Raw genomic sequence first — 12,505 nt, forward strand, 5'->3', positions numbered from 1 at the left:
TGAAACATTAAAGTGTGAGAAACATGCAAAAAAATAAATCCACTGTGTGTGTGTGTGTGTTAATTAACAGTTGCAATGTTGTGTTTTGAGTTAGGTATTTAACAATGTTATGAAATAATTTATTATTTAGTGCTGTATAAATATAATATAATATAATATAATATAGGTGCAATATATATCCCCCGGCCCCGGGGATAGGGGGATATAGACAGTATTACAGGTGTTAAGCTGAGGCCATTTTTAATAGTACAAATAAAAATCATTTAGTTCAGTTAGAGAACAGACCATTAAAGATTGAAAAATTTAAGAAATTAAAAATTGGAAGGTTTTTGTATTTGTTTCTAGGCTGGACGATATGGCAAAAAAAAAAAAAAAATCGATTTTCATAGAATATTTGACCAATTCTCGATTTTGTAAAATTTTAACTAGTCAACTTAAATATAACTACAACACGATTCAAGCAACTCTTTCTTTATTAAACCTCTAGTTAAAGAAAATTCTATTCTAAGTGCACCACACACGAAGTTGTCGTCATGATGTAAATGTTAAACAAATCACCAAATATCTTTGCAGAAAACATGCATGAACTACAACTACATCTTGTACAAACTTTTCTTATGCATAGGCCTATATGTTCAGAAATAATACAAGAAAAATGCTTAAAACATTCTCAAGTAATTCAAATTCAAAATGACTGAAGGTATAACAGCTAGAGTGCTATTATTAACTATAAATGCTCTGTAAAAACAATGAACAGTGGTTTTCAGCCTGTCACCCTGATGCACACATGAAATATCAGACATACAGTAGTAGTTCTTCACGGGTTTTTTATTTGATTATTCTGTTTTTCATAGTTTTTTCTGTGTAAACATGGACGCGTTTGACTGTTGCGCTCGCGTCTCTTGCAGTGGCTTTCTAAAAACGAGGCGCTCTAGTTATTAAAAGATGTTTAACTCCAATCTTCTTTCATTTTTTCCTTTTCCACTGCCCGCGTCGCATCTTTATCAACACAAAAGCACATTCTGTGTGAATGGCATAGAGAGCATCACAAGAGAGCGGTTAATCATGTGCGCGCGGGCATTTATAAGCTATATAAAAGCAAAGGACAGTCAGGTGGAAGAGAGGGAAAACTCCAACGAACTTTGTAAAACAAACTGTATTATGCAACTCGCTGACATTGTGTCTGTGGCCAAAATAAAAATGAATTATGCCTCTGCGCAGTAGTGATGGGTCGTTCTTGAACGATTTGTTCATTTTGAACGAATCCTTAATATGACTCGGGAAGAACGAGTCATCTCGGGGAGTGATTCGTTCAGTCGCGCATTGCACAGCATTCTATGGGTGCTGTACTGGAATTAGTTCACCTCCCGAGTCTCGGGTTTGAGTCGTTCGTTCATCACGTGACAGCCCCATACGCTTAACCAATGCAGCCTGAGCCGGAAAGAGAATTGATTAGTTCACCTCTCGAGTCTCGGGTTTGAGTCGTTCGTTCTTTTGTCACGTGACGTGACAGTTTTGGACAGAGAAATTAGTTAATTTACAACCTTCCTTACAAATGGGTGCATAGTCTTTATTATTATTATTATTTACTCTTACAGTTATGTGATGCTTTTCAGGTCTAAAATTATTGCTTTTAATTTCTGTCACATGGTTCTTTTCCATAACACCATAATAAAGATACTAAGGAGTTGGTTATGCTTTATTTTGATTTTTTTGGAGTCTAATCTTCATAAAATACAATGCCTTGTTGTATTTATGCCTTTTGAGTTAACCCTTTAATAAAAAAAAAAAGAAATAATAATAATTATATTGATTTGGTCCATTATATCACCTCTTAACTTGTCATACAGCCTAGGCATTACAGTTTTTGATAGTGTTTTTGTGCTAGGTAGACTGTATGATGGGTCCAGAAGATGTGAATACTCCTTAACCTCTGAAATCATGGATTACTTTTATGCACTTGACACTGAAGACTTTGGTTGACTGGCTAGATAAACAAATTGAAGAGATAATATTCTTGAGAGTGAGTAAATGACTTTTTTTGTTTTCTTAACCCATCAAATGGTCTAATTAATTCCTTCTTTTATGTAAAGGTTAATTGTGAGGATAAACCCAGACAACAGCAAGTGCTTCTCAAAGTAGAGCCCTGCGCGGGACTGTTTTCTTCATCCCGCTCCCGCCCGCGCCCGCCGAATTTCTGACCATTACCGCCCGCTCCCGCAACGTGTGTTACACTCCCACCCGCTCCCGCAATATGTATGTCCACTCCCGCCTGCACCCGCAAAACTCTGAGAATTTATTCCTGCAAGATAATAGAGATGCATTGATTTTGTGTCTTCTCCCGTCCCGCAGGAAAAAAAAAAAACGTATTGTATTGCTATTATTAAAGAGATTCATGTTTGTTTCTTTCCCTGACCTGCATGTATTCTGACGCACTGGTAGGGAAGATGAATATAGCCTGGGCTATCGGGGACATCTAAAACGCTTAGGCTACCGCACATTTCTTTAGACTTCAAGTACTTTGATTTTGTTGACAATGACATCATGTCGCTAGGCTACCTCCGATCCCGCAGTGTTTTTTTTTAGCCGCCCATTCCCGCCCGCAGCAAAGTTCAAACCGCCCGCTCCCGCGAGATTTGCGTTGGGTCCCGCGGGACCCGGCGGGTCCCAATCCCAATGCAGCCCTCTATCTCAAAGTTCCAAAAGAAGTGGGAAGATGGTGCAAAGAAAGAACTCTGGCCTGAACCCTCGTGTGTCCACCTTCATTAAGGATTTTCTGGATTTCAGCTGGCAAAACTATTAAGCTGCTAAGAGCAAATACATTCTATTCAGGCAATTTTTGTTGGATGTACAAGTTTTTAAGATTGTTCTTATGACTGAATTTGTTCATGAATTGGTTTAAAATGCTGTAATATGAAACTCTTGTGTATAAATGTTACTGCAGGTTTAAGAAAAACAGACTTTGTGAAGAAAATGTTCAGTCTGCAAGAATTTTAAAATGTTTTTTTTTGTTTTGTTTTTTACAAATGAACAATTAAAAACATTACACCATTGATTGCTTTATTATTTACTGACATACAGTAATTTACAATTTGTACAGTTTTAAGGTACATAGACAAATGGGCAATGAATTTTTATTGTATTAAAATATATTACTGGAGAAAAGATAGTAAAATTATTGTATATTTTACAGTAAGAAATACTATACCATTTATCTTGCTGTAAATGTATTTGCAGTACTGTAAACATTAATACAGTATTTTTGCTGTAAACTTAATTTACAGTAAGTTACTGGCAAATTGCTGCCAGTAAGTTACTGTACATTCTACAGGAAATTTTTAACAGTGTAATTACAAACTTGTCACATTCATATGCTGCTTTGCTGATTTTGGAATTTCTGTCAAATACAGTCTATTTTTGCTGTGTGTAAAATATTCAATACAATCAAAATTAATTTTCATGAGTGTAAATATGCATTACAAGGTGATGTAGCTATTGTGGAAAAACCAATAATAAATAGCAGCCACAGCAGCGATTGTTCTCCCCTCCGCCATGTTTAAAGTATATGGCCTGCCCCAACTTGGGAACTTGCACATCAAAATTATCACTGAGCTTCCCAGTGGTAAATACAACTTAAGAAAACATTCATGTCCAAATTGTAACTAGGTAACTCATATTTACAACAATTCTGATAGCACATGAAGCATTAATCCTGAGTTTCATTCTCTGATTTTACTGTTAGGTGGTGGTGGGCGGCGTAAGAGGTCTGCAATTCCCACAGACTCTGATGGATACTCAACTCAGCTCCTGAAATCGGTGTTGAATAATGGGACGAACATCCTTTTTGTAGATCCACTACAAGATCAGCTTTCCATTTGGAGTTTGCAAAGATGCCACAGTCAAACTCAGAAAATATCACTGCCATTGCTGCCCTTACACATTGAAGAGTGCAAAGTAACTGAGGCTGTAGGTTCTAATGGTATTGTTTTTGTTGTTGTTTTATAGATCATAATGCTTTCTTAATATTTCCATTGCCAGTCCATTTCCATTACAGATTTGTTCCATTTGCCAGATTTCTTTCCCAACTGATGTCTTACCTTACCATGCAAGCATGTGTGGTAAAGGGTAACGTTATACTACAATGACATTTGTCCTTTAGACCCTTACTTTAATACCTTCAAGGATTAGTCCACCCAAAGTTGATATTTCTCTCATAATTTCCATAAATCCAGCAGTTACAATTAGAAAGCACACTATTAATCCATATTGATCCAGTCACTCAAAGACTTCTGATGGGAAATGACACATGTTTTGAGAAAAACAAATCCACCAAATCACAAACTATATAACTATAAAACGTGTTGCTGGGCAGAGAGGCAAATGTTGTTAAAAACCTTGTTTGTTAAAGGTATTAATTATGGATTTGTTTAAAACACTTGCTGACCCACTGTGACCCAGTCAGGGAAACCGATCTTATTCAGGGCACCTCAGTCGTGGTATTGAGGGTGGAGAGAGCGCTGTACATTCACTCCCCCCACCTACAATTCCTGCCAGCCAGAGACTCGAACCCGCAACCTTTGGATCACGAGTCCAACTCTCTAACCATTAGGCCAGCCAACAACAGAACATTGGTGTAGACATTTCAATCTCTAACCATTAGTGTGTGGACTGCTGCAGCTCATTCAGGGCAGGGTCTATGCTAACACAGCAGTGTCCCTAACAGTTGTGGGCAGGACTTCCAGAAACCTGGAACAGTGTGTTTGGAGTCAGGGAAACCGATCTTATATTATAATATTGCCATTTTCAAATCACAGGAAAATGAGTTGCTGTCTAGGTTTTTTTTCTTTCCTGAGGGAGAAGGGGCGATTTTGAATTGACCGAAGGGCCAGATCAAACTTCAAACTGTCTTGCAGGCCACATAAGGCCCGGAGGCCGGACGTTCCCCACCCCTGGTTTAGCTAGTAAAATGTGTACAAGTTACGTCACAATAACAACAAATGCTAGTAATCTTAGGCTACTCATCAAAGTGATATCCTCCACTGAATCCAGCTGTGCGACGCATTCCGTTGTGTTCTTCTTTTGAGGTAAATTCTGGGTTATTCTTCTCAGTCTTCTTCAGAAACGACAAGTAGCCGAGATGAACTTGACTATCCTCACGCTTTGTTTATGATGATGATGTGCACACGTTTCGGCACAGTTTCTTCAGAGCGTGATAGAGTATGCAAACACCACGTGACTTGATGGCTCCATTTTCAACTCCGCCCCCGACTGCAAGCGGCTACTCTTATTGAAAGCCATCTGTAGCCGTGGTTCAAGTCAAACACACCTACTTTCTAACCGGCATGCACTGCTTTAAGTCAGATTCTGATCAGTCTGCGCATCGCCACTTCAAGTCGAACACACCTAATGAGTTTAGATGGGAAAGACTGAACATCGTGTTGGTTTCATACGGATTACTTTATCACAGAATATTTATTTTCAATATGACTTCATTTAAAAGTAGACATATCAAGCTTTCTATTGATATATTTCTGATGTCTGGGTGTCAAGTATTCGCTGAGTTTGTTCATTTTAGTGATGCGTTTCAGATAGATATTCGCGGAGACAGAGAAGACAGAGAGCGCACCCAGGTTGTTTTCTTTAAGACCAAGGAGAGTCCTCTGACAGCTGGACAGGTGGATTCACATGTCAATGTCCTCAGTGCCAGATTAGAGATCTGCATGGACCGCATTCCCACATCAAAACTTGTCCTGTGCCATACTTTGTTGCGTCTGGTCCCATGGGAGTGCAGGTCTCTACCTCAGATGTCGGAAGTCTATGGAGACTCTTATGTTTGTTGGTACAGCCAACAACAGAACATTGGTGTAGACATTTCAATCTCTAACCATTAGTGTGTGGACTGCTGCAGCTCATTCAGGGCAGGGTCTATGCTAACACAGCAGTGTCCCTAACAGTTGTGGGCAGGACTTCCAGAAACCTGGAACAGTGTGTTTGGAGAGACTGTTTATGATTTATGGGGATTATACAAAAATAGTGGGTGGATTTGAACCATTATAGGCTGTGTTCAAACCTTATAAAAGTGAATTTTGCATAACAGGTCCCTTTAAATTGACAGATTCAATTAGTTACAAGTAAAACTTAAGACATGTGAATTGTAAAATTGTCAAATATACGTGTGCATCCTTTCGCTAATTATTTGTCACTAACCTCAAGATAAGAATATCTTCTGGCTTGGTAAAAAAAAAACTACAAACATTATGAATTTCATATATTTTTCTATTAATTTTACTTATAAATAACAAAGGCAAAGAGATAAAAAGATTTCAGCTACTAATGAAGATAAAATGTAGAAGGGATTAACACATCAACATTCACAGATGCAACATTTTCTCTCAAAACTATCATCCAGTAACCCAAAATGATACAGACACTCATGTATTATTAGTTTCTAAACTAACAGATTGAACTGGAGTGGCTTGCCTTTTAAATAATCATTAAAACACATGAAAATGAGCTTGAGGCAATGAGATCTACAGAAAGACCCCGACATTGCTTTTACATTATCTTCTTCATTTTCATCAATTGTCCTCAATGTATTTGTTTATTTCCCACCAAAGAATCGTTACAGATGAACTTTTGACAGACCAGCTTTCAGATAACTCACAGCATCTTGATTCGCTTCTTCAGCTTCAGCGATTCTCTTCATCTCCTCCAGCTCTCGCACCCAGTCGTCTTTCCCAGCCTCCCTCACTCTGGGGATGAAGAAGTGGAGATGCTGAAGAGTGAAGGCAGAGTCTGGTTTTAATGCGATCTGAGACAGATGCTTGATGGTCTTGTATGCATTGAACAAAAGAGTTAACTTTTGGTCCTCAATCGCCTGCAGATCGTTGTCAAGATGATCCATTATAACTGAAAACCACTTCGTTTGTTCTTGAGTTTCGTCATACATCTTTTTCAAATCATCAAACACAATTATGACGCTTGAAGTGCTGATGATGTATTTCTGGCTTCCTTTGACATGTTTGCTGTGGTGACACTTGCCTGTGCAGACGGTGCAGTAACCGTTTTTCATGACTTTACATTTGTCGGGATTAGAAACCCACCAGCAGTTAAACTCGTGGCAGTTTTCCTGACAGACAGTGCAGGTCATTGCCTTCCTGTGTTTCCATGACTTGCTTTCAATGGGAACCATGATTTTGACAGCATTTTTGACCTCAATGATGAAGTTTTTACACTGTTCAATCTTTTCCTTGTTTTGTCTCATTGCCTCCTGAATCTGAAGTTTTTCAGCCTTTTTCTGCTCTTTCTCTTGAATTCGCAGCTGTATGTTGCAGATAAGCGCTTCGAGCTGAATGCGCTCAATCAGGACGTTTGAAGTCAGCTCCAAACTTTTTCTTTCCTTTTCATCCAGAGACTGAAGGAATTTCTCCATCTCTTCAGTGCAGTTTTCCCAGGCGTCTCTTTGAGCACGCATGTAACGTTTCTCATTGTGACGGGCGTCAGCATGACAATTGTTGAATAAGAAATAAACAGGTTGGCCACTTTTGTCTCGTCTGCAGGGGATTCTAGCTTTATTAATGGCACCGAGGACATTTTTGGGTGGCAGACCATCAGAGTGTGTGATTAAAAATACAATGTTGTTCACTATGTCTTTCCCGAACAAAGACAGAATTGAACCGATAATGTAATGCTGTCTGTCTGAGAGACGATTCTTAGACGCTTGAGTCACAAAACACACAGCATCGACTTCACAAACTCCATCATTGCTCTGAAACAGCATGGCTAAATTCCCAGCAACTTCCAGATCTTTGTCCAGTCCTCTAGTGTCTCCGTAACCTGGAGTATCAATGATGGTGAGCGATATGGGACTCTCTTCAGGAAAGACCTCATACATGGTGATTTCAGAGGTTTGTGATTCTGATTGATCTCCAGCTGCTTCTTCTGTGATTTCATACCATATTTCATCCTCAAACTTCACTCCCAGTAAGTAGCTGACCATAGTGTTGATGATGGTGGTCTTACCGACACCAGTCTCTCCCACCAGCAGAACAATTTTGTTCTGTTTACTGGAGTCTTTTTTCCCATAAGTCCATTTTCTGACTCTGCCATTATCATCAATCACTTTCTTCTCTGTATGCAAACGGAATCTTTTTGGAGGACCTCGATGAATCAGTGTTGTGTTGCGTGGTGAAAGATGTTTCTGTCTGTAAAATATAAAGGTAAATGTTTCTCAGAATATTTATGTACCAAGTATTTTAGACATAACAGTAGCCACTGATATACAGACTTTGTGTTACATACTGTACATGTTTTTAACTTGAACAAATTCATGTAATAAAATATTGTAGGAAGACAATCCAAGTACAGATAGAATTCAAAAAAAAGAAAAGATATTCGGAGCCAGCTAACACACAATGTACCAGTTACATAATTTATTGATACTTTTTCTTCGTTTCATGACTTACTAATTTGAACCAAAAAATGAAAGTAGGCACACCACAGTTCCAGAGATAGAAAAATAATGATTTATGTTCTCACCACAGGTGACGTTTCGAGCTTAGATGCTCTTCATCAGACAATGAACACATACATGACTCCGCCCTTATATAAACAACACACACACACACACACACACACACACACACACACACACAAAGTCACATGATTTTGTTTCAATATATTAGGTAATATTTCAATCCTAAATCACATGATTGCCCACTAGTGGTGGAAATTTTGATTCTTTCCAGAGACTCGTTCATTTTTCGTTCGTTCACCAAAATGATTCGTTCAGATTCGTTCACTAATTCGTTCAGTGACCATTTTTCCATATTACACAAATACGTCAGCATGTGCGGCAAAATGTGTTGTTCAACTAACGTATTTACTTGTTACAAAATAAAAACCGATTTGGCTTCATTAAAAAGTTTGCCCTTCTCATTAAATGAATAAAATAAGTCTAAATAAGTGATCAAAGTCATTACTCTTTTTATCTTTTAAATTACACTCTTTTCGGATGACCAAAGCACAAGTGTTTTTTTATTTGTTTGCATACTAGGCTAGTTAACATTTAATTGTTTAGGCAGAGATTTACACGTTCAAATCTGAGATTATGTTAAACGAGGAGTTATTCTGTATGTAAAATATGAATATAAACAAGCGTGCACAGTACGGATACCTGTGCTTTGCATCCGCTTTCTGCTGATTGATGAACTATATTGACAGAATGGCCGACCTACCCGGTCAACGAACTGGGTATAGCTACCAGTTCGTTCAATTCGTTCACGAACGGGAGATCTCTCTCTCGTTCAGACTCAAAACAGAGCCATCTCGGTCAATGATGCTATTATATTCGTTCGTTCGATCCAACCAATTACATGCCCCTTCTAAACCCGAGCTGAAATGCTATTTGCTGACGTGAGTCACGTGACGCAAATGAGATGGGATGACGTGACGCAAATAATCAATACTGCCATATTTTTTTATGTTTCACAGTTTTTAAACAAACAAAAGTGCATGACATGACTAACATAATGAAATATTTTTTTATTTAAAAGTATGTAACTGTTCAAACATAAAACAACAATAATATAAATAAATAAAACAAAATGATAAAAAAAATAAATAAATAATAATATAAAAAAATAAAACAAAGAACCAGTTGTTCGAACGACGAACGTAATAATGAGACGAGATGTATGTATGTAACAGTTCATTTGACTCTTTCAAACTCAAAGCAACTCAATGAAGGGCGTATTCGTTCACTAGATTAAACAAATCACATGCTCCGTCCTCGTATCATACTCGCAGGCTATTGGCTCGAGGTTTAGTCATTCTTTGACAGATGAAACGGTCCAGAGCTACGCATGCGCGCAATAGCGGCGCGCTGCGGTGGAGGGAGGAATTTCAGTGAACGAGAAATATGAGTCAATGGATTACGTGAACGAGAATGATTCGTTCACCTAAAAGATTCGTTCAAAAAGAACGATTCGTTCACGAACGTAACATCACTATTGCCCACATAACAACAAACAATCCACCAGGGCAATCAACAAATCATATAACAAAAGTACAATAAAGCAAATCACATAAAAGTGCGAACAGCGCGTCAAATTAATGAAATTTGTAATTTCATTGCCATCATATTACCAACTCACAATATTGTCAATATGATTTCCTATAAGATAACCATTATATCAGTATTACTGTATCACTGTGTCTGTGTGTTGCTGCAAAAGAAAGTGAATAGCTTGATTTCCAGGTAGAAGTTCAGTAATTTCACTTATGTAAAAAATGATTTATAAAACTTAAAGTGGGGGAGTTATCATCCTCAGACTTGAACAACAACATGGGAAAACTTGAGGCTTTCACTAAAGTGTGTGTCGTTATGAGAGTGTTATATATTAAAGTAAAATATATAAGTAGTTTGCATGCATTATTTTATGGCAAACTATATACAACTTTTATTTGATATTTTGGACAAGTGTCTTTTTTTCTCTCTCTCTGAAAAGACCACTGTAAAATGTAACTGACGTTCTTACTAATAAAATTGAGTGAAATTAACTATTTTTAATAAGTTAGTTGACTTTACCAAGTTTAACCAAGTAATCTCAACTTTTTTAGCACAGAAAGTTATTCAACTAAATAGATTTCCCTAAAATAAGTATGTTTAAAGTTTGAGCGGTCATGTGCAGTTCCGTCCATAGGTGGAGTTGATCTGCAATATAATGCTATTCTGACAGGAGACTAACGGGAGAAGCACATGTGAGAGTCAGCTCATGTTTGTCATTTTTTCTTATCACTTATTATGCATCAATTGATCGTGTAATAACCAGATTAAATATGCAAGCAATGCACAGCAACATTGGATGTGATGTTTTTTAATCAAACTGTAGGATTGTGTTGGATTGTGCTAATCAAAATCAACAGTCTCGCGTCAGTGATCTTTGGTGGCACGTTTTCAATCAATGAACTTCATATGGTGCACTAAGCCAACTTTGCCAAATGAAGTTGACATCTGAAAGCACTCACTTCTCCCGATCATTACTATACACGCCCCTGACTGGCCTCAAGTGGGACTCGGTCCGACCCTGTGGTCAAAAGCATTTTTCAAATATTGCTTCAAAAAGAAAACGGCTAATAAAAGGCATAGGACTAATTCACCTAAAAACGTTAAAGGGATAGGTCTAATTAATCTAAAAATGATAATTATATAGGAAGTCACCCTTGCATTATTCCTAACCCACGTGGCCCAATTTTTTCAAGAACATTTACACCTTGTTACTGTGCACTATAAAGACAGTCCACATGATTTCTGCACTTCATTTCAAATCTTCCATATGGACTGATTTTATGGTAGGCTATAGTTATAATATAATAAATAAACTGTCGTTGTATGAAAATGGTCTATATAAACATTCATTTAAAATTCTATTTGATGCACACCAGGGAAGACTAGACAAATTCTAACAAAGCATGCCAGTCATGTATTATGTTAATGATAAGCATAATTTTTTTAATAGAATTTATATTTAAATTTCTGTATTGTGTACCACGGACTGCTCCGTCTGCCCCTGATGCTTGTGTTAGGACTTTCTGTAATATGGCCAAAGGAAAGAGACAAATATTAGATATTTGTACACTGCGTATTGTGCAGGCTCAGATGTTTTCATCAGTGTTAAATATAATACTAGCATTGGGTGAAGTCATAAAACCTACATTATGTGTGAATTTAAATATAAACCTATAAAAACCAGTATACAGTACACTTCATCTGATGCTATGTTCAGAAATCACAATGCACACACACATTCAGAAGCACTACACTGTGTCTATTATTAATAAAACAATGTAGCAATTTAGTAACAAAGCTATGTAACTGATGAAAATAATCATTTTTACCCTTACGGTCAAATATTGCACTACAAACATCATCAGCTGCTTTATCTAACTTGTTAATGCCAAGTGACCATGGTATAGGCATGGATTATCTCTTACATCATTTATATAGAAAACACATTCATTTCAACTCACTCGAAATTCATGGTTATTGCTGGATTGAATGTGTCAAACTTGCCAGAAGACCTTCAGTGTCACTCTTGTTGTGTCACAACTTTGTGTCGAGGTGGAATAAAACTCAAGAGAGCAATGCTATCAGAAAAGTAGGACGTTTATTTTCTTGCAAGAAGTTTGTCTGACACGCAGAGATTCTGCAGCGAGAAGACAAAAACCTCTACGCCACTGTGGGGTTATATATAGATACTATCCCCTCCCCCTCATCTGGCACCTCTACGGATGCTACATATGATTTCTCAGAACTAAGATACAGGATGTTTCAAAACCATGCCAACCAGTTCTAACCAGCTTGAGGATCCGTTGAAGGGGAAGACAGCCCATGAGCTAAAAGCTTCACGTATACACACTCCTATATTTGTCTGTGTAGATTCATCACTAACACATCCAGGTGTTTAATCATTTTCCAAAACATGTACTTTTTATTAAAATCACT

At 37.6% G+C, this 12,505-nt stretch overlaps 1 protein-coding gene across 1 annotated transcript; it reads right to left on the reverse strand.

Annotated features, from left to right (window-relative positions):
* Positions 1 to 3,046: 3,046 nt before the first annotated feature.
* Positions 3,047 to 12,221, reverse strand: LOC306866738 (uncharacterized protein). Its single transcript, XM_079412057.1, has 2 exons — positions 12,031 to 12,221; positions 3,047 to 8,204 (listed from the first exon to the last, which is right to left on the reverse strand). The coding sequence occupies exons 1-2, from the start codon at positions 12,039 to 12,041 to the stop codon at positions 6,623 to 6,625; spliced, it is 1,593 nt and encodes a 530-aa protein (XP_079268183.1). The 5' UTR covers positions 12,042 to 12,221; the 3' UTR covers positions 3,047 to 6,622.
* Positions 12,222 to 12,505: the final 284 nt, after the last annotated feature.

The sequence above is a fragment of the Barbus barbus genome (genome assembly GCF_936440315.1).
Source record: "Barbus barbus genome assembly, chromosome: 4".
NCBI lineage: Eukaryota > Metazoa > Chordata > Actinopteri > Cypriniformes > Cyprinidae > Barbus > Barbus barbus.